We start from the raw sequence: 24,338 nt of genomic DNA on the forward strand, positions 1-24,338 counted from the left end.
GTAAAATCCTCAATGCTCCTTACTTTGTCACAAATAAAATCATACATAAAGACCTTAATGTTCCCTATGTAACCGATCTAGCCCGAACCAGATATCACTCATTCCATTATAAACTCCCTAACCACTCAAACCCCCTAGTTTCTAATCTTCCATTCCCGACAATCCTCCGAGGTGCCTGAAAAGAAGATGGCCATGAGACCAGCTAATGTAAAATGTCATTAGAGTGCTACCAATGGATTGTTGCTCTACTCTCCTGTAACACTCCATTTTAACTAATATCAAATTTACTGAATGTATTATGTAATATACAGTTGTAAATTTCAATAAAGATATTTAAAAAAAATATATTTTATGATAGATAGTGTAGTATAAATCTAATCTCAACTTATTATCTTGTTGATTATATATCTCATACAAATTAAAATGAGCTTGAAATCATGTACACTATTATATTTCAATATTTTCTTATCTAATGCATTTTACGCTATGTCATCCTCTTTTCTATCTCCTTTGTGGGTGAGAAATTCTGTTTTCATACATAATTGAATTGTTTGACTAGTTCTTATGATTGGTACATCAACCAACTGTTACAAAGCCTATGAATTAGTGATTGCCATCTGGAACTGACTTTCTCTGATTTTTTATTTTTAACAATACCAGTAGAAATATAAACTCAATAGCGGTCCCTTTCACTCTATCTCTAGATCATAAATAAATTTTTATTAGACAACTTGTTTGAATAGTGTTAGGGTCACTGTTTTAATTATACAATATTTGTTGTCCTTTATTAGTGAATGAAATGACATCTTCAAACTGGTTATGGAATAAAAATCCAGAATTTTTGTCTTGTGTAAAATGCACCATTAAATTTATATTTTTCTGGAAAACCTTCACAATTAACTATCGTTAATTAACATGCAAAACTGTACAATTAGGCCGTGCCAAGCATTTTTCAAATGATCATTTTTGTGTGAGTTAGGAGTTGCTAAAATTTTCTGTTTCAGTTTATCCTTGATCAGAAATTATAAACATTTCTAAATCAACAATTATGGGATTAAAAGCACAATAATATGAGTTGCAGACACTCAATACTACCTCCATCCAGATCATCAGAAACACACCAGGGAAGGAAGGAAGGAATGTTAACATCATCATTAAAGGAAACATTTATGTCTCAGATACTGTGTTGATAATTAAGGTTGAAGGGTTGGCAAAGAAACTTGTGGACGAGGATGGAAATGAAATGCCTTTTATTAAAAAAAAAATAAATAAAAATAAGGTACAACATTAAATTTAAGAAATGATACACCAACAATACAATAACAGCTGATGAGTGAAAAAATGAACAGCTTTCAATTTTGTGGATAATTTTTAACCTAACAACAGATACAACTAATAAAATGGGGATTTGCTACTGAGTGACATCTAACCTTGAAAAAATATTGCAAAATCTATGGAGGACATTAGCCTATGGTGCTGTACCATCATACCTACCCAAAACAGAAATAAAGTGTTTATCCCTGATGCGCAAATCCTTGTTAATTCAAAAGAATCAATTATTATCATTATTTTTTGCCCTATTACACAAGTATTGGCTGTATTAATAAACTTCCTCAAAGGGTCTCTATGCTGCAATGCTGTTCTGTATGTTCCAACATCAGGGAAGGATGAAACTTCAGTGGACACCTTATTCAACCAAGATTAGGTGCATAAGGGTTTAGTAAATGAGTGTTTTCATTTTCTTTAAGAGCTAATTCCTCATCTTGGTTAGTCTGTATTGATATTATTAAAAGTTAGGAATCTTCTCAAGTTTGATAAATAAGTTTCTTTTTTTCCACTGGTAAGTAATACAAGGTTGATGAAGTTCTTTATCCTTTCAAAGTCATATTCTCCCAAATTTGCACCATAAATGATTCTGTTAGGATTGGGATACTTGTTATTAGGATCGGGGTTCTTTCTGGTAAATGATTAAGCCCTATCACTCCTGAAGTGGTTTTTATAGCTATGAAGTAAGCAATGAAGTCCTTAATGTCAGAGTTTGCTTGCTCCTTTCATGGATTGCTCTATTCAGAAAAGGAAATCGTATGTTTGTGGTATTGTAGTCTGTTTTATTTGTCATTTAAGAAGCCCATGTTAGAGAGTTTGAATAAGATTATAGTGATCTTTTACTTCTCCTGTTTAGTAAATTTGTCTGTCTTTTGTATGATGAGTACCCAGTTTTATTTATTAAACATGACTGTATGGCATGAGATTTGGTGTTTTTTTTGTTGGTTTTATTGGAAACATAGATGTTTTTCTGCTGATTTGGAGATTTATTAGACTAAAAGGGAAAAGGTTCCACAAATTAATATCAGCAGAAATGAATGCAGTTAACTTTTTTTTTTGGTTTAGTCAAGTTTATGATAATTTAAAAAAAATTAGATTGTATAGATATTTATCAAAATTCATTTTCCAATTCAGTTAAAATTTTTATCAGGTGTTAATTCACACCTGCAAGGAAATATTCTATACCTAGGAATTTTCTCAATGAGGTGTTAATTGTTGACCATAGATTGATATGAGGAGAAGATTGTAAGGATTTAATCTATTGATTGTTGGCCATATATTGATTTTTAATATATTTAGAAGATTAAGTAACGGTATCACCAATTATTATTCCATGCCAAGAATTAAATTAAAGTTTTCCTGGTAAGATATTGAATATATAGGGTATACCAGGCGAAGTTGCCAGCAATCGGGTAGTCTACCAAAAATGTAGTTCAGAACCATCACCAATCCATTGTCAAGATATGGTTATTTAAAGGGCTTTCTTAGCAACCTACATATTTATCTATAAAAACCTGAATTTTTCTACTGTAACCGAACATTTCTCAACCTTTATCACCTTTTTCAGAATCTGCTATGAATTTCCTAAAAGTTAGTAATGAATTTGTAGAAAATATCTCTAGATCAAGCAATCATTGCAGCCAATGCAAAGTTAACTAATATAAATGAATTCTATGTAGAAACACTTTGTAGAATATCACACAATACATTTTTGAGATATGGCCTAAATGATATCATTAAATTTTCTTCATTTCTTCTGAAAATTTGCTTCATTTAATTTCAGCAGCATTTTATACATTGATATACCCAACTTGGCTACGGTCTTGTAATTTAGGAGAAATATTGAAATATAGAGGTCGGAAGAAGTAGATATCCTCTATAGTATGAGTACTTTGTATTTTTTTCCTGGTTGTATTATCTTGTACCTAAGATTGCTTTACAATCTGCAAACATTCGGATTGTTTATTTTTGTTCTTAATGTGTTATTATTGGACAAACAACAAAAGTTGTCCAAATATTTGGTTTTTCATAGTGTTGCGGCCAACATATGGTCTACAGATCGATTATTGGAACATATGATTTTTATCAATTCAAAAAACAAAACAACTACTTCCTGTTGTTTAAATACTGAAAAATAGACAGACGACTTCTTAGAGTCTCAGTGTGCACACACATATTGTCTCCATTGTCTCCTCACTACATACTTTTAGTTGCCAGCATTCTGGCCATCTGTGCCAGCTTAAATTATTTTAGCCACGGCGGGCGGACTACTTCGGCTCATCCTCCAAGAGGACAAGGTGGCCGCACATACGCTGATCTACCTTGACTCAGGACAACTACCACAACCAGGGCCCCATCAATCACCAGTGATATAAGACTTTTTTTTCTTCTCTATTTCAGTCAATTCATGTTATTTTGTAATAGTTTTAAGCTTTCTTTTTTTCTAGTTTGTATATTTTTATATATTTTGTGTTCCTTTTATTATGTTTACTTATTTAAAAATAACAAAATTCGGCTATTTTTTTCTTTTCACTACCTTTCACGGTTGGGCTAGTAAAGGTTCCTTTTGAACCCCTATCCGCCGTAACACATAGGAACCTTAGGTTTGATAGCAAAACCAAGACAAAAAAAGTACTTGATACTCATGTTGTTGTAGATATCCACTTCCACCTTTAAATCTCAATATATTTACAAAATTAAAGTAGCTTTGCAAAGTTGAGTGTATATACTGTTGGTAAGCGAATGAAATGAAGCAACCTCTAAGAAATTTCCTAGGCTATTCCTTGAAAATTCATTGTGAGAGATTCTACAGAGTATTTTTGAGTATTATTCATTATTTAAATTGGTCACTATCTTATAGAAAATTCATCATAAATTCTGAAAAAGGTGATATAAGTTGAGAAATTAGGATTTTCATAGGGAAAAAATTGGTTTGCCAAAAAAAAAAAAATCATATTTTGATAATGGATTGAGTGTGGTTGGTGGCTCTGAACTACATTTTTGGTAGGCTGCCACTCCTTTGATTATTGAGTTACATCTGCTGGAACACCCAGCATACGGAATTGTTTTTATTTTCTTCTACAACTATTTTTTTTTTTTTTAAGGTTGACGATAATGTTACAAGAAATTTGAAGAAAGAATTAACTAGAGCTGATTGGGACATAATGATTCTCCACTATCTTGGTTTGGACCATATTGGACATGTAGAAGGACCAAAAAGTATGCATATCAAACCAAAATTAAATGAAATGGACAATGTAATATCTCTGATTTTTAAAGATTTTATTCAAACAGTAAGTTAAGTACTATTTTTTATCAGTTTCATTTATACAGATTATAATAGTTTATTGTCATACTTTTGTAATTGTGATATCTATGCATTCAGAAACTTATATTCATAATTATGTATAAATAAAAAAATATTCCTAATAATTAATTCATTCTAATCCATACACATATGTTAGAGATAGAATTAAATATTATCAGAAAAAAAAATTATTCATGTACTGTCTATTGAGAATAACATTGATGCACCCAAGCAAAAAACTGGAATAATTTTTGGAAAAAAACAATTTAGATGACATTATAAGATTCTTAATATGTTTTATTTAAAACTTTTATAATCTTATGCTTGTAAAATAATAAAATAATTGTTCTTAATTAGTTTAATTTTAATTGAGTTTTTATTGAATACAGATCATTATGTAAGATGTGATACCTTGTAAGCTCCAAAAAAATGTTTATACCAATTTGAAAAAAAAAAAAAAAGAAATCAACGAATCAAATCATTCTAGAGAAATGTCCATCATGTAGAAGTTTCACTGTACTTCCACCAAATAAAACAATTATTTTTATTTGATATAAATAAAAGTGAATGTATAATTTGTTCCTGAACATTTTCTTATTGACAACCATACTCAATAATAATAATAAAGTAAAAATACTTTATACAAAACAATAATACATGTATACAACTAAGCTGGGCATGCTATTACATTCCTCAACATAAAAAAACATTACTACATATATAACATTATCAGACAAGAACTGCAAATCATATTCAGAAAATAGATATCCAGATTTATGAGTTTGTGGGTTACATATACAAATAACAATTTAAGATCCAATTCTATGGGTTCATCCATTCTTTTATGCAAATAATTTGGGCATATATCAGGTTCTGTTCTTATGGTTCACAAGACAACTAGGCAAAAAATGATAGCAATCCTCCTATGCCATTTCATCACAAGCTGGACGAGGTTTCTGTGGATTCAAATTATATTTGTTTTATACAATATGGAGAGTGATTGCATATTTAACGGAGTCCCAATCGGGCTGTAATTCTCAGATAAGCTGTGTGGCAGCTGATCATTAAGGAGCTGCGGGGAGCATTGACTTTAATGAAAACCCTACTGTACCCCAGATTGTGGATCGAGTCCCCTAATAAGAAGTATTGCACTCAATAGATTTCCTGTTGCCTTCCAAGATTTTCCTCATTTTGATTTTAATACTGACTGGATCATCAAATAATATCTATACCTTGATTTTTCCTCAGTTGTGTTGCCTACTTATATTGTAAACACTTCAAGTTATTGCTATCCTCTGCAGCAACTTTAAAAAATATTATCTTGCAAAGCGAGTACAATTCATTTTGTGCAATTTTATTAGCCTGGAAAATGTTTGCTTGAAAACATAGTACCCAAAGGACTTGGTGTGATTTCTAATCTTGTCATAAAATGTAAAGTATTTCATTATAAAAACAGTAGTCATTTGTAGTACCTGGCTTGTATATTTTCCTATTCCTCAATGTGCTATGGGACCCTAACAAGTGCTGTGTAGAAGATGCAACTTCACATAATTGACTCATATAGTTTCTGCTTGGCATCTCATGATATTTTAGTTAGTTTAGTAGTGCTATTTCAGTTAATTTTAAGCTCTAGGTGTGAAAATGTTACACATTTCTTCTGTGTTTACTGAAGGATTTGAAATATTTGTGTTTCTTGATACTTTTATTGGAGTATTAGAATCCTTTGTCACAATTAAGAGCTTTTTATAATATTTTAGTTATTTATTCCAAATCAAATATGGATTTGATTATAAAATATTAATTTGTTTAATATTTTTTTTTTTTATTTGTGTAATAGTGTTACTCAAAGGTGCTCAAGGAAACCCAAGTATTTTTTTTTTAAATAAGAATTATTCATATTCAACGATATAGCTGGATTCAGAATCTCATGAGTACATTGAGGGATTACTAGTTCGACTTATGTTTTTTGAAGTGATGAAATGCCCTAAACAATCTTTTCAAAATTGAAAATTATACTACAATCAAATTGATCATTGAAATATAAAATAAAAATATATGTGTATTATTTTAAAATAATGTCTTTTTTTATTATTAAAGTAAAGTTAGGACATTTGTTTCTAAATTGACCTCCTGTGTTTCATTTTTATTGTATTATAAAAAATGTTTCTTCGTAGCAGTTTATTAGTCTAATATTGCTCATATTTTTTCTTCTAGGGTATAAATGGAAGTGACATGGGCAATGTTTTAATTGTCTGTGGTGACCATGGTATGCATGATTCTGGAGGTCATGGAGGTAGTTCATTACCTGAAGTCTTAGTGCCTTTTTTCTTAGTTAATCACTACTGTGGCAGTGATATGAGGTTTCTTTTAATTATTATTTATTCATCCATATAATTATCAATATCCAAAGTAACTCCTCTCTGGTTGATCCTCAAGTGAACTATTCCTTTGAATATTCTATGTAGGCTTTTAGGAATTATTTGTTACACAAAAATCAATCTTAAAGAATAAACCATGGTATTGTTACTAAATATTGCCATTATTATAAATTCCTGGACAGAAGTATTGCATCACTTGAGTTTTCATCTTTAAAATCATGCCATAGTCCAATACTGATAAACTTAAAATTAGTTAAAGATAAGTTACTTCTTCCTTGAAGAAGTTTGTCGGGGGGTGCGGTCAGCAAAGAACAACATAAATAAACAAAACCATATTTATTTATTTTATGCCGACGTTTCGACCTGAGTTTCAGGTCTTCATTTAAGTAAGTTTCAGTTAATTATGATGAACTATTCACTTATGTTAACAAGAGTTAAAACTTTTTATTTTAATTATAGTGAATATTGATTCCCTTGGGTTTATTATATGTTTCTTATATGGCAATTCATTTTATTTCAGTTAATCATTTCTTTAACTGATTTATTTAAAAAAATAAAATTAAATAAAGAACACAACGGACAACAGAATCAATTGATACATTTGGGGCAGCAATGAATTATTTTAATAGGTTATCACTTATTTACATATACCAAGTTAGTACTTCCCAAAGAAAAATGCCTCTGGAAATGTCTTGACCTAGAAATTTCATAACATTTAGCCTGCTTCAACACCTAGCTATGTGTGAAGTAATACTACTCAGTAAGCAGGGCAATCTGTTGAATGTATTGTAGGATTTACTAGGTTGTCCTTTAGAAATCTGACTTTTCAAGGAATCAAAGCCACAATCAACTCGACCTTCTGGTTTATCTTTTAGATAAAAACTTTTTTTGGGGGGGGGGGAGGAAGGAAAGAGTAAGTGATAGAAAAAAAAAATTGTTAAAATATTAAAGTAATTTAGAAAATAAAAAAAAAGTTATAGCCTCGAAGAGGATTAATTAGTAATTAGTTTTAATAAATTAGGTTGTAGGAGTGTGTACAGTTTATAAAAAATAGTTTTGTCAATAGGAGATTGTTTTTTGATTACTCTAATGTGGGAGGAGCAAAATAGATGTCAGGGTGTGTTACCATTATTAGTGTGTCAGCCCATCTTGTTTTCACAAATTATTATGTTTATGGCTGACACCATAAATGTTACTCACTTCAGGCTAGTTATAATCAGTGATGAGTGACTGTTGATAGTTATTGATAATTTTGCAATTATTTATTATTATACCGTGTGTCTGCTGGCATTAATAGAAGAACTGGCCCTTAAGATTGGCATATTAAGTTAAGTATGAAAATAAATAATGAAATGTAATCAATTAGTGCTTAACTGACATCAAACTCTCATTTTCTTTGTTATAATTAATTTTTGGTTGTTGGTGTTTTATATTTGCTGAATACCTAAAGAGGAGTGCACAAAATCCTTTAATTACAGTTTAATAAAATATTATTTGTCTGAGAAACAACATACTATAGCCGTACTTGTGATTTTTTAAACATATACATGTGTATATGTATATATATATATATATATATATTGTGTACTTAGCTAGGGGAAGTATTATTATCATGAAAATTTTTTACTTTGAGTTTTCAATGGAAATACTTGAAATAAAATCCCCTGAATCCAAATAACTTAGTCTCTCATAATGGTCTGTATGTATAGCTCAAAACCAAAAAGTCGTACCAAACTAAAATTACATATTTAAGACGGGAATATGCCTAGGATGTGCAAATTTTTTGATAAAATTGAATAAGTGGAAGTGCCATTTTATAGAATCCGTTTTTCACATTATTTTGAAAACTTTTTAACAATTTTGATTAAACTTGGCTTATCAATGTACAGTTAAATGGTCTTTAATATCAGCTAGGTATTATTCTCATGGGAATAGTTTGATAGGACTTTAATGACTGATTTCAAAATGGCTTCCTTTAAAGTAACTTTAGTTTTGTTTGTTTGAAATAATTAACCATTTCACATTTCTTTTTTGTAATGAAAAATGAATAAATAAAAACAATGACAGGATTTGATAATTAACTAAAATAATTTTCATTTCACTTAACCTATATATTAGCCTTTTAGTTGACAAGATTATTGACTATATATAATTATTCTTAGTATTTTCAGTATTGTTTCTTTAACAATTTAGCAATGAATAAATGGTACAATAGTAAACTGTTATATTTTTGTATTTATGCCATACTTGTGTAAAAAAATTTTTTTTTTTAACTTAAAAGTTTTGTTTGAATTTGAAATGTTAGTAGCATTCTTTGACCCTCTCTACCGCAATGAATGATATCATTCTGTATGTAGTGTTAACAGTTTGTGAGCTAATTAAACTTAGTTTATAAATATTTACTAATACATTATTTATTTGGATATACTTTATTTTCAGAAATGAAGAACTAAGTCAAATTGATATTACTCCTCTCATTTCTGTTTTGCTGGGTTTACCAATTCCCGCGGCTAATTTAGGCAAATTAGACTATAGATTATTAAAAAAAATGGAACCACTATCGAAATTGTATGCTATGTATTATTCAACTCGTAGCTTGAAGAAAATATTTGAAGATTACCATTTTAATATTCATTCTTATCCAGGTAATGTAAAGAGTTGCTAAAGTCTATTTTTATGGTTAAATGTTCTAGGTTTGGTTTGAAAATATCGTAAAATTAGAACAGTCTGTTTCTCATGTTTTAAATTTTTTTTTTTGGTTTAAATTTATTCCTTTTTTAGTAATGCAATTTCTTAGTCTATAAGTGATATATTTTTTTTGTTAATAAATTGTCTTTGCAAAAATAAATTCATTATTTTTCCACCTTAAAAAAAGACATGGCTAACACTAACATCATCAATATATTTTATTTTTTGACAACTTTCAAATTTTGAAATTAAAAATAGTTTATATGCGTAATTACAATTCCTTACTTTTATTTTAGAAGCACTTAAGAATCTTCAAGAAGCAGACAATTTATTTGAATTATTTATTCAAAATGGTCCCGAGAGCACTATTGAAAATAAGTCACTATATCATTATTTTGAGGTCCAGAAAGTAATGTCTGATAAAATGTCTCAACTTAACATCAATTTTGACTTCTATTTGATGTTCATCAGTTCAATATTACTTATACAGGTACATTTTATGTATACCGTTAATGTGAATATTTGTTTCATAAGCTACAATTTATTTGTATTATCTTATTATTTATTATTAACTGTTTTTCTAACTTGTTATACACAAAGAATTAACTTTTACAACATAATTAAAAATGCTTTTTTTTATTATTCTCAAAGTCAATACTTTATAATTAATTTTGGTCAAATTTATTTAAAGGTCCCTAATTATTTTAAGCATAAATATATAAGCATCTTTAAGGGATGGACATTGTAATTTTTAAAAATGTATATTTTCTGTGATCATGTTTTCTTAAATAAATTTCATTAATTATTTCCTTTTTTTTAAATTTTCAAATATTATTTTATTATTTCTAGTGGAGTGAGCTAATTTAATTAAATGGGTATAGAAATCTGTAAATATTGTTATGATTGTGTGAATGATGTGTCCATCAATGTCTTTTTCCTTTTCTCACTTTGTGAGCTCTCCACCTGTATCTAGGAGTACCTCATCATCCACTTTATCAAGAAAAGAACAAGATATTGCTCTATAAGACGCTGTAATAACGCTATAAGATCTGTCCTGTTCTCATGTATGCATAAAAAATGACCTTAACGATGCCCGAGAAAACAGAATCACCATCTTTGAAAGAAAGATTGGCCAAACAATATTTGGTCCTGTGAAGGTTGGTGGGTGGTGATGACTGAATTTTTGAGGTAGGGAGGATCATGAAACTCATTTAACTTTAACAAGGACTGGATATTTTGCCTGAATGAAAAAAAAAAAAGGTATCCCCAAAAATTTCCTCTATAAAAACCTTTACCGAGGTTGGAGTAGAGGACAGTTTAGACTCAGGTGGGAGGACGGTGAGACCCACCATGCTTGAACCATACTAATTGTAAAAAACTAGAAAACAACATTTCAAAACAAAACCAGCTGGTTGAAAGTTAAGTGAAGAGGCCCTGACCCATATCGGGGTGAGAACCATGGAAAAAAAAAAAGTTAGAGGATCTTTGATAGAAGTAAATATTAAAATCCAATGCAATAGTACAAATCACTTCTATATGAAAACTATCAAAAGTAACTTTTTTTTTGGTTCTACAGTATTTTAAAATCAGATTTTCATTAATAATACTCCTTGATGTACCTTTAGAAATATCTAGCTTAGAGAACTGTTTTCAAGACAGTTGAAACATTGATTGTCCTATTCTTCGATTCTAGTTACATAACATTGTATAGGTCCATAACTAAGGCTTATGAAATAGATTTAAGTAAAAAAAAAAAATTACTTATGATGAATTTTTGGAAAAATAGTACCATATTTAATATGAAATTAATCAGACTAACAAGTAACTGAGGAAAGAATCAGGAGAAATATGTAGATCAGTGCATGAAAAAGCAGGGAAGATAAAAGAAAATATATAATTATTTGATTCTGGTTGGCCATTCAGTATTGTTTATCCAAAATGATTTATAGTAAGAGGTACTTACCCTATTACTTTGGTCTCAAATAATTAAAACTCGTTTTTTTTCCAAAGTCTTTTCAGACTTACAAGATATCATAGTTTAAGTGACAATATGTACTTAATTCTATTATTTCATTATTGTATTATATTTATATTTACCCTCGTTAAGGGACACCTCCATACAACAGACAAAATTATCTTCCCCACAGGTACCCGTTATTCAAAGGTTTCAGTTTATTTATATTTTTATTTTTATCAGCAGTCTGGCTTTACTTTCTTCTTAATACCTTAAATTTTTAATAGGATAAAAGTGTTCTATTTTGTACTAATTATATTGTTTCCTGTTATTTGTATTTTCTTTACAGATCTGGTGGATTTTGTTGAAAGGGTGTCGACTAGTATTTAATATGCCCAGAATTTCAATATCATTATTTTCCTTAGCTTTTTTGGGTATTTTCAAGTTGTTTCTTTGTAACATTTCACCTGGATCATCATTTTTGTGTAGTAATGATATAACGTCTCAAATTCTTCCTGTCTTATTAACAACAATTTTTTCATTTAATATTCTTTTATTACCACCTAGAACAAGGATATTTATGGTAAGTATAAACACTTGAAATTACTAGTTATAAACTTAGTTAATGGTTGTGTAGTGTTAATCTTAATTATTTTGGAACAATAATTCTTTTGTTTTGTTAAAGACATGACTAATTGATTTAATTTTTATTATAGTTTTGATGTTTATAATTTATATAAAATCGGTTATATTACTAATTATTGCTATTTATGTTAATTTATTATGAAATAAAATCTCTATTCATTGAAAACATTGATGGAGAGTAATCATTATGGATAAAAAATACATTTCCTTGTATTGATTTTTTTTTCTGCCTGAATTTCAGTTTGCATCTTAGTTTATTATCAAGGATAATAAGCAATGATTCGAGAGAAAGTTGTTTCACCATATTAAACATAATGGATCTCATTTTTTTCCATTACCAATCCTTAACAATCATCCTTATTCATTCAGTCATTATTTACACATTGTTATTATTATTCAAATTAATCAATAATCACAGGTGGGCTACCATAAGAAAATTAAAGGAGAAGTTACTTGGAGGGTTAGGTAAAGAAAGAAAACACACAATTAAAGTAAACTTATTTTTAATCAGTGCCACTACAGTTTTTCATATTTTTCAAAGCAGCCACACATCAAAAATGAATTTACACTTACTATGTGTTTCCTTTTTAGACCACCCTACCTCCGCTCCACCAACGGTATAATTAAAGTACCATAATTATAATTACAAATAGATCCTTTTTAAAAAGTATATATATAGCTTTTTATGTTTCTTGTTCTGTTCTATTAGTAATTCTAAAACATATATTTTCAGGTTTCATTTGATGTTGAACCTCCTTTACTTTTTCTGATTCTGCTACATTTACTTAGTTATACTAGTAGCAGTTATATTGAAGAAGAACACCAATTTTGGTATTTCTTCCTTACAACATTATTTTTATATATAATTATTTCTAATGCGGCTTATAGTTGCATTATTCCCTTATTAGTTCATAGATTTCTTAGAAAACTGAATCAAACAGGCAACAAATGGGCTTTTATTCCTGATATTGGCGATTGGTTAAATGAAGAAAACCATATGACACTTTTACTGATTGTTTATATTTCAGGTATATCTATCTATCTTTGTTACTTGGCTTTGATCAATTTTTTGGTTTTTTATATGTTACTAGGTTGTGATTTTACATTTTATTTAATTAATAATTGATCAATTCTTCCATATTTTTTTATATTATATTTTATGATTATTCACATGGAAAAAGGGTGTTATCTCCTTATAATATGAGGGTGGTTTGAAAAGTTCTCAGAATCACCACTAGTGCTAGAGCTAGTGTCAGTGCTAGAGCAACAAGGTTCCCGCGCAATAATCACACATTCTTTGTGAGTGAACACGTGGTATGAGTGGTATTGACGACTCTTTGTTGTATTTTTATGTGTAGTGATTTGTGACAATGGAAAAAACTTAGATTCGGGCTGTGATTAAGTACTTTGTAAAGAAAGGTATGAAAGCAAAGGAAATTCATGCCGACTTTCAGAACACACTGGGGGACTCTGCTTCTTCATATTCAACCGTTGCCAAGTAGACCAGTGAGTTTAAATTTGGTAGGGAGAGCTTAGATGATGATCCGCATAGCGGCCAAAAAGTGCTACGGCCCCAGAATTTATCGCAAAAGTGCATAAAAAGGTCATGGAGGATAGTTGACTGAAAGTGTGAGATTGCTGAAGCTGTAGGGATGCCATCTGAATGGGTATATCACATTTTAACTGAAGAATAGGGAATGAAAAAATTATCCGCAAGATGGGTGCCACGGCTCTTGACATTGGACCAAAAACGCACCAAATTGGAAATATCTGGCCCGTTTTCAGTGCAACCAACAAGATTTTTTGCGCCGGTTTGTGACTACAGATGAAATTTGGGTCCACTACTATACCCCAGAGACAAAACACCAGCCAAAGCAGTGGAAACATGCTTAGTCACCACCACTAAAGAAAGCAAAAGGTAGTACATTCAGCTGGAAAGGTCATGGCCTCGGTCTTCTGGGATGCAAAAGGCATTCTGCTGATAGATTATCTTCCTACTGGCCAAACAATTATGGAGCAATACTACGCGAACCTCCTAGACCAACTTCAAGAAAAGATACGTGAAAAAAGGTCTGGTTTGCAAGGGAAAAAGTCATCTTTCATCAGGACAATGCCTGCCCGTGCTACACAAGTGCTATTGCCATAGCAAAACTTCATGAACTGAGGTAAAAATTGTTGCCATATCCTCCTTATTCACCTGATTTGGCACCATCAGGCTTTCATCTCTTCCCCAAGCTGAAAATTTTCCTAGGTGGACAGAGATTTCCTACAACGGAAGAACTGACAGCCAAATTGGAGAGCTATTTTGCAGACCTTGAGGAATCTCATTTTCTAGATGGGATCAAGGTATTGAAACATCGCTGGACCAAATGCATTAATCTACTGGGAGACTATGTTCAAAAATAAAAGCAGTTCCACCGAGGTAAGACTCTTCTTTCTAGTACATTCCGAGAATATTTCAAATCACCCTCATAATTAGAATGCACATTTAGGTGTTGAGATTCTAGTAGGGTAGTCTTGCTTATTCAGAACCCTATTATTTGCCTTTCTTGTTAATCCAGAGGGGATTAAAAAAAAAAAAATTAAAATTTAGTAAATTAAAAATGTAATTTAGTGAGATTTAAGTACGAAAAAGATTTAATGAGGGATTTTGACATACTCAATCAGCTACATTGAAAAAGTAGTGACAAAGAAGACTCAATAGGGAAATTACTAATTTTGTACAACTTTTTTCAGGAAGTCTCTTTTATTTTATTTATTTTTCTTCCCTTTAGTTGACAGTTGGTATTTCTATCTTATTGTGATCCTATCCGTGTGATTGCTCATCAGTTGAGTATTCAGAAGGTCTCAGGCATCCAAGATAATAGCATTATTCCATCTAAGTCATGGTCTGGTTCTTCCTCTTTTTTGATAGAGCATTCCGTTGAGTAACTTTCTAGGAATACCATCTTTCTAGTATTCTGGTAATATGTCCAACCCTACACAATCTTCCTAGCTTTTTATGTCTTATTACATCTATATCCCCATACAGATTGTAGATCTCCCTGTTCCCCTTTCTCCAATTCTCATCAACCTTAAATGATCTAAACGTGCGTTGAAGGATCTTCCACTGAAAGACGAGGATCTCCTTCTCTTCAGTGCCTGTAAGGGTTAAAGTCTCTACATAAGTAAGAGCAGGTCTGAGGAGTCTTGTAGAAGAGACATTTCATTTAGCAAAAAATGGTTGAACTTCTCAGGTATTTGCTGAGACCAAAAACACTCTTCACAATTTAGTGGCTTGTCTCAAGAGAAATTTTATTTCCATAACTTATTACTGACCCTAAATAGGAGAAGTGATCCACATTCTCAAATTTATACTGACCGAATTCAACCAGTTCTCGAACATCTATTCTGATCCAGATCAACTCTCATTCCAATAGCATCTGTTGTTTTGGGCAACTTTAAACACACACAATTGAGGGACTTGAAGGATAATGTATCTAAGTCTACAGATTAAAAATAAAATTAAGATGAAGGAAATGGTTTATTTATGAAAAAAAACGAAACACTCAAGTATTTATCATGTGTGATTACAGCAAATTCCATTTAATCCAAAAATACCATGATACTGATAGTGTCTGGTCCCATTTATTCTGAATTAGCGGGACTCTACTATATTAAAAAAAAAAGAAAAAAATATTTCTGCTTTATTGTAAAAATTCTTAAGATTGCCATTATAGAGTTATAGTATGGTACATTAAAATATCAATATGTACTTTTTGCCAGTTAGTAAAAAAAAAGAAAAGAGAAATAATTAAATAAAATCTAAAAATAAATTAATAAGCAGTGGAAATATATATATATTTCTGTGAATACAATTTTTCTATTTGAAACTTTTGTACAGACATATAACTTTATTATATTAACCTTTCCAAGTGTGCAAAAACTTCTACAAAAATCATTTAGACCTTACTTATTATTATCATTTAGACCTTATTCTTTTCTCCAACTAGTGCAGGGAGGTTGCATTACCCTACTAATCTGCATTACCCTATCTATCCTGAGTGAGGCTAAGATTTATTCCTAGGCTCCACCAATACATGAAATAATGTTTTTTTAAAATGATATGTAAACTCTAAATATCTACCTAATTTATAGGAAATAAAAAGTATTTTATGATCTTATGTATGTATGTATATATTTATAAAATTATATGACCTAATTTACACCGTTGTATTGGTCTGATTTAAATTTAATAGTTTTTAAATGTAGTATTTGCCTGATTGTCTATTTAATAGTTTTTTTAATCCATATTTATCTTAGTTTTTACTCAATAGTTTTAAGTCTAGTATTTTCTTGAGTTTCTTCTCTATAATTTTTTAACCTAGTATTTGCCTTAGTTTCTATTTAATAATTTTTAATGTAGTATATGTATTTTTTTCATGTTTTAGGCCAGTTGGTTTTAATATATTGGTTTATAAAGCATGTATTTGGAAAGAATGTTAAAAAATGGGCCTTATTTCTTGAAAAAATGTTATTTTTATTGCAAATACTTCTTATAACATTATATAGATTTTCAATTGGAAATTTGAAGTTTCTGGTATCACCATTGCCCGAATCAAGGTAAATATTCCATATTAGGATTTTAGTTAATATTCTGTTTTTATGATATTTTTTGCTAGGTCACTGTACATTTGAAATTCTGTAAAGCTAGGTAGTAAATACAGCTAATTATTTCCTTAAATATTTAATTGACCAAGACACAAGAGAAATTTCATTATATATACTTAATTCAGAATACTACCAATTTTCTCTGCCAGCCATTATATCATGTCCGGGTAATTGCTTGTTTTAATTGTATAAATATCATTAAATCAAGAGAAAAAAATGTATACCAAATGCAATCTTGGTATAGTACACCTTAGTTCACCACATATTAATAAATAATTGATTGTTTGATAATTATATAAAGAATTGATGTGATTAAAAACTTCAATGATAATTAAAGTAGAAAAATAGCTTATATGAAAATTGTGTATGAAAATTCCAAACAAGAACTTGAAAATTCATGGTTACATTGCTTTGAATTAAATTTATAATTATTAATTATGCATATTAGAATGCACATAATTTTGTTTCCTAATGATTTATATAAAATTAAAACATTTGCCAACAATTCACATTATCAATTTACAGAATGAATGAGTCAAGCATATTTTTTTTAGGTTTCTATTGAGTATTTAGTACTAATTATTATTTAAAAATACAGGAAATTAGATTTTCTTGTGTGAAAATTGTGAGATATAAAATTTAAAAAATATGTTAAATTAATCTTTCTCAATTTACTAAGCTTTTTATCTATCAAATATTACTTCAAAGTGATTTATTTTGTTCATGTCTGTTTGTACCAATTACCTTTATTTATTTAATATTACTTTTATTTTTCAGAGGAATTACTGAAGTTAAGCTATTTTGGAGTGTTTTAGCTGTTCAACTTGTTCTATATATCTTTTCAATTAATTTTAAAAATTCTAAAAATAACTTTATGCTTAATATAATTGGTATGTACCTCAAGTACTGTAAACTTTTATTTTTAGTCATTTATGTCATCAAATTTTTAAATAAAGTATGTGATTTCTGAATAATTTGAAGTTAGTTATTTAAATGAAATAACTTTTAATCATTTTGATAATCTCAATTTTCTTTTCAGAAATTATTCTTGTCTTAACTGTGGAAATAATTGCATTACTCCATAAACCTCACAACATTGTGCTTATTTCAGCGATGTTGGTTTTTCAAGATATTCTGGCAAAATATTACTTAAATCATGTTTATTATTTAATGGGTCTTTATCAAAGTTTAGGAATGGTCTTTTATTTTTATCAAGTAAGTGACTTTATAATTTGATGTCTTATTATAGAGGTTTCACAATGTGATTGGTTATTGGGTTGTTTCAGATGAAACAACTGTTTTATTTATGTTAAACTTAGATTAGAGGTTTTGGTGGTCAGTAATTTACTTTCAAAAAGCTTAACGATTATAGTGAACAGTAATTAATATTTTATTTTTAATTAGTACTGTGAAACTTCTCTTAACAGACACCTTCCTATAATGGAAACCCTTCTTAGGAGACAATGTTCTGAAGTTCCTGGCCAATAAGGTATAATTTTTTTTTAATCCTCCTAATATGAAACCCCTCCATTCCAGAAGCGGACACAGACTTTTTCCTCAGTAGCACTTTTAACTCCCCTAGAATGGACAAAAGTTTTAAAATATGTTTGTACATTACTAAAAACTAATGATTTCAGAATTAAATTTGTGAGCAGTTTCTTTTGAGTAAATTATGATTCTGTTTGTTGCTTAAAATATTAGGCATTAACAAAAATTTACACATTACATCATTAAGATCAGCCGCAACAAAAAAATTAAATATATTCCAGTTTCTTAGTGGTACATTGTGGGGTTCGTATTGGTTCACCATGTTAAAACTATATAGGACATTAGTTTGTGCTAAGCTGGATCATGGATCGTTTATCTATGGCTCTGCTCATCATTGAATCCTCACTAAGCTCGATTCAGTACATTATAAAGGAATCCGGATTGCAACTGGAGCATTCAGAACCAGTCCCATTCTCAGAATTTGCTTTGAAACAGGCTCACTTCCCCTATCAATTAGGAGACAAAAACTGGCTATAAATTATTATCCAAATCATTTAAGCAAACAAATCATCCACCTTACAAATATATTTTCTGATCTAAATGCTCCATAGCTTTTGGCGGATACCACACCCAACACTTCCTTTGGCAGAAAGAATTAATTTGGCTATTTCAACACTTAAATTCCGTTACTGAAGCCTGAAACTGAGAACCCACCTTGGACTCTAAAACAATGCTACATCTGTCTCACATGCACAAAAATAACACCTCATATGTTGAGTAAAAAGAACAGTTGTCACGTCTTCTTGAATATATTCCAGAACCTTTTTTTATATGCACTGATGGTTCCAAATCAGAAAGCTCCACCGCTTCGTCTTTCGTTAACCGTTATTCAACCCACAAATTTAAATTACATAAATTATGTTCTATATGTACCGCTGCACTCCACCCAATAGGATCCATTTTTTCCTTTCAATAACTCAAAAGACTATTGTAATAATTTCAGATTCACGGAGCTCTCTAAAAAGTTTGAGAAACATGTACCCGAAACATCCACTCATTATAAGAATCCAATATTTCCTCTTAAAGCTATCAGACCAAGGTAGAACCATAAATTTCATATGGGTTCTAAACCACATTGGCATTGTTGGCTATGAGCTCACAGACAAAGTTGCCAGAGAGACACTCATCCCTGGCCAAGGCACTGCCATTCTCTTATAATAAAAATATCTGAAAGATGACAGGCCATGAAAACTCTCCGAGTAAATTAAAATAAATCAAAAGAGAAATAAAACCATGGTCGATGAAGAAGTTACTCTAACCCACTTAAGAATAGGTCATAATGTCCTCATGCACTCTCACCTTATTGGAAATCTGCCACCTCCAATGTGCAAGTTGTCAGTCCATTATCAAAATTTGATCTATTTTTGAATAATGCCCTCACTATTTACCAACAATAAACAGAATAGGACTGACCTTAAATTTATCTGAACCTCTCACAGGTGAGGAAGCTAAAATTACATTGGTATTTAATTTTTTAAAAGCACATCACCTCCTTTCTAAATTATAGTTCATCTTCGATTTTATTATTTTATTTTATTTTATTATTATTTTTTTTACACTTGTGTTGGAATTATATGCATGTGTAGGTGAGTGAATGTTTGTGGCTGTGTGTATGTGTAGCTTTATTTTAACTATCTATAGGTGTTGTTGATCAAAAGGTTTTGAGCCTTTAAACAAAAATTTATATAAAACAAAAGATATTCATTATTTATTTTATGTCTGTCAGTAGTTATGTAATATCTAAGTAATCCTTATAAATTGCTAAGAAAACATAGATTATTTAGACAGTATACATATTTGGTATTAGGTAAAATAAGTGAAAAAGAAGCGAACAGTTATAAAACTGTTTTAACTGAAAGTATTAGGGCAATAACGAAAATTTAGATCAAAATTAGATTAAATAAAAAATATTCGTTGTTAATTTTATATTTATTAGTAGTTATGTAATTAAAAATTAATCTTGATGTCAAAAGGAATGAGGAAACATAGATTACTTAGAAACTATACATATTTGATACTACACAAAATTAGTGAAAAGTAAGTGAACATATTCGGTTTTTTTTTCTTCCTTTACATTATTAGATAATTCATTTATTCTAGTAAATCTCAGAGTTAGCTCCTATGATAAATTAATTTTCTCTTCGATTGCTCAGAAACTCTTTCCACTTATTTCATAAGGATGTATAGATAGCAATAACAGGTATTGAGTCAGTATTTAACCATAATATAGATTGTGTTCAATTAAATTTTTGTGATGTTTTTAAATGAACCCCTTCTTAACTGAAACTACTGCATAACAAACAAAATCATCTATCACATAATTGCCCGCTATAAAGAAGTTTCACTGCATTTTTCCCCCCTGATTCATTAATTATGTTTCAGTTTATGGAAGCACATAAATTCATGCTATATTATTTTATGAATTTAAACTTGAATATTTTACTGCTCTTATTTATTTATTTATTCTTGGTGCTGCAGTCCTGCAGAAAACTGGGCCTCTTTTATCACTTTCCTCCACTCTCTCCTATTCCTGGCAAGCATCTCCCATTTTCTTCAGGATGTATATAACACATATGCTATATCTACTTTTCTTCATTGTAGGTAAAATGCAAGTAAAATGGCATCTTGGTTTAACACACTTATTTCTTGCCTTCATATAACGATTCTATAAAATTCAGCCATGTTAAATGATCAATATGTCAATAGGAGACATTGAAACACATTGTATTGGAAACATATACATATTGTGTATACACATATTTACCCGTTAACATGTCCAGCCACAAGTTTTAAATAGGGTAGTAACCTGTAGATTATCCCTAAAATTTAAATAAGGTCACTTAAATGCAGATCTGAAATGGTACATCACACATGAATAGTCAAAATCGTTTTAACCAAATTGAATTAGTGCATCTCTTCAATATATACTAGAGCTGCATTCTACCTTACTGCCCTTTTCCTTTTGTGTATTTTTTTTTTTTTATCTTTATTTGTTAAACCGTTGATATGATCCTAAGTTTTTCAATCCTGGTAATGTATTAATTGGTAAAACATGATCTGGTTATGTGTTTACTGATGTTTGATAAGTATCCTGATTTTTATTATATAAATGATTATACCACAATGTTTTTTCTCTTATAATAATAATTTATGTTTGTGCAATCTTATAGTAGCATTGCAATTAGTATTATTTGTTAATGTAATTGTACTTAGTTTCTTTTTTTACTTTATAGATTGTTTAAATCATGTAATTTTCAGGGGAATTCTAATGGTTTGGCTTCAATTGATATCACTGCTGGATTTATTGGGTTGGAAGAATTCAGTTTGACGATATCTGGTGTCTATGTTTTTTTGAATACTTTTTCAGCAATTATATTAGCTAATATTTTGCTTTTAAGGACCATGTATTTATCCAAAAGGTATATTTCTAAGCATTAATTAATAACCTTAAATATCATTATAAGTAATTTATTGCAATTGAATCAATGTCTTTAACAAGGGTTTAATGCACATTTTATTTTTATTTGTAAAAATAAGAAACTAATGTTGAATAAGTTTAGAATATTTCTCACTCCACCTTCCTATGTCCATTTAAATACCGAATCTCAGCCTACCCACAGTGTTAACACCACTTATTCCTTTATTTACTCCATCAATCTCCACCACCAATGTAAGCAATATTATTTATGTTTAAACAAATTCTATTACTTGTAACAAATTATCTATAATTAGATTAGATCTATAGTTGACAATATCTACTTCATTATATGTATTTAATGAACATGACATTAATTCGGGCCTTGGTTACTTTGAATTTATTTAATGGAACATTTCCGTGTAAATCTTAGATGACCTACTTTGGTTGTCATGGAAATGCCTATGTTTAGCCATTTTGTTATTGAGTTATGCTGTTCACATATATCATTTTATGTGTCTTATTTAGACTCTGTGAACCTTAAAATGTGTATTTATGTTGAAAACTATGGTTCAAATTTTTTCTCGATACTTCCCCTTACTCACTCACTCACTGTTGGGCGCTACAGTCCTTGTAGGACCTGGGCCTCTGCCACCACTCTTTCCCAAGACTCGTGGTCTCCAGCAAGACTCCCTAATCATCCAGCGACCGACGCCTGGGTCTGCCCCTTTTCCTCCTGGTGCACCATTTAGCATCCTTTTAGGTAGCCTGCAGGGCTCCATCCTTTCCACATCTCCCAACCATCTTATCCTGCTCTTCTTAATAGCACAGATGATATCAGGCTCTCTATACAATTCCTTTATTTCGTCATTGCTTCTGATTCTCCACCTGTGCTCCTCTTTAACGGCTCCAAAGATCTTTCTTAGGACTCTTCTCTCCCAAACCAGTAGAGCTCTTCTATTTTCCTTGGTTAGAGTTCATGTCTCACTGCTGTACATTACCACTGGCCTAATTATTGTTTTGTACAACAAAAGCTTTGCTTTCCTAGAAAGACGCTTTCCTGGAAGAGAGCTTTTTGCAGGGCATAGAAACATCTGGTTCCTGCTACTTCCTTACTATATAATTTATATATAGGTAAGTAAAGGTAATAAAAAAAAATGAAATCACAGTGCTTCATTTACTTTTATTGAGAAAAAGTAAATTTATTTTGTATAACTTGAAGCAATCCCTGATTTCTTGTAATATAATACCAGTTGATAGAATATTAAATTGCATATCGAGCAGATCATGGAAATATTGATATAAAAAACTAAAATTATTTCAAATAGAAATAATACTAATTTTTGATAAAGTATAGAAAAATCTAGATATCCTATATACACCTTTCTTTTAAAAAAATATCTTATCTTTAGTATTTGAAGTTAATAAGCTAAATGTTATATTCTTCAGCATCAGAATTATGAGAAGATTTTTATGCTACGAGATCTGAAATCATAGAAACCATTTTTTATTATACATAGATGATTGACCATATGTGAATTTGAAGGTAACAGTCAGGGCTGGAGTCGAGAAGAAACAAATAATTTTCAACTAATTATTGATTGCCGATGCTTTGACTCCCCAGTGTAGGTCTTCATCAGAGCTGGGGTTGTTGGGTTTCAACATCGGCAATCAATAAATAGTTGAAAACTATTTTTTTCTTCCTGACTATGCTAGGAAACTTGGTCTCACTAATGGGATACATTTCAGTCTTCTTGGAAAGCCAGCCTCAATGTCCATTTACGGCAATACAGGCTATTACTGTGTGCTCTGCACTATCGGGTATTCTGCAGGTGGGGTACCATGGATTGATGTTGTTCCTATGCTTCTGGAACTTCTTCAATATGAAATTACTGTTACTAACCAGTCACTAATGGAAATATTGAAATATGCATTTTAAAATGTTTTAGTTTTTAAATATTTTTATTTATCTATTTTTTTGTGAATCATTAAAGAAACTTTTGGGTTTAATAGTTGCAATATTTCTCATTTATAGTAAAGCAGAGAAAGGAAAATATTGGACCCTTTATAAAGACAATCTTCAACCATTATGGTATGTAGCATTTCATTTTCTGTAATTTATTTTAGTAATGATTCTTAACTTTATTTATTACTATTTTAAATAGCTTTAATTCCTCTTTGCTCTGAATATTACTGTATCTATACCAACCAACTTATATTTTATATTAATCTAATAATTTGTTTTTATCATTATTTACCAGGTCATTCAAAAAGTCCTGTCGTTTTTTTGGGGGAAATTATAAATAAATAAATATTTTCAAATAATCACCTTTATTCATCAAAATATCCACCGTTACAGTCGGTAACCTTCTCCCAACGAGATGGTAAAGCCCAAATTCCTTCCTTAAAAAACTGTTGATTTTTACT

At 30.0% G+C, this 24,338-nt stretch overlaps 1 protein-coding gene across 1 annotated transcript in view; it reads left to right on the forward strand.

Annotated features, from left to right (window-relative positions):
• PIG-G (phosphatidylinositol glycan anchor biosynthesis class G) overlaps nucleotides 1-24,338 on the forward strand; it is a 33,626-nt gene that overhangs the window by 6,167 nt on the left and 3,121 nt on the right. The window contains exons 5-15 of the mRNA XM_014420521.3: nucleotides 4,431-4,619; nucleotides 6,848-6,993; nucleotides 9,451-9,656; nucleotides 9,996-10,189; nucleotides 12,003-12,236; nucleotides 13,032-13,326; nucleotides 16,729-16,900; nucleotides 17,726-17,838; nucleotides 17,988-18,163; nucleotides 21,755-21,915; nucleotides 23,947-24,003. Coding sequence (XP_014276007.1) covers nucleotides 4,431-4,619; nucleotides 6,848-6,993; nucleotides 9,451-9,656; nucleotides 9,996-10,189; nucleotides 12,003-12,236; nucleotides 13,032-13,326; nucleotides 16,729-16,900; nucleotides 17,726-17,838; nucleotides 17,988-18,163; nucleotides 21,755-21,915; nucleotides 23,947-24,003 — 1,943 coding nt within the window. The remainder of the gene's footprint in view (nucleotides 1-4,430; nucleotides 4,620-6,847; nucleotides 6,994-9,450; nucleotides 9,657-9,995; nucleotides 10,190-12,002; nucleotides 12,237-13,031; nucleotides 13,327-16,728; nucleotides 16,901-17,725; nucleotides 17,839-17,987; nucleotides 18,164-21,754; nucleotides 21,916-23,946; nucleotides 24,004-24,338) is intronic.

The sequence above is a fragment of the Halyomorpha halys genome, unplaced genomic scaffold, assembly GCF_000696795.3.
Source record: "Halyomorpha halys isolate HHAL.00 unplaced genomic scaffold, Hhal_1.1 Scaffold273.1, whole genome shotgun sequence".
In the NCBI taxonomy this organism is placed as follows: domain Eukaryota; kingdom Metazoa; phylum Arthropoda; class Insecta; order Hemiptera; family Pentatomidae; genus Halyomorpha; species Halyomorpha halys.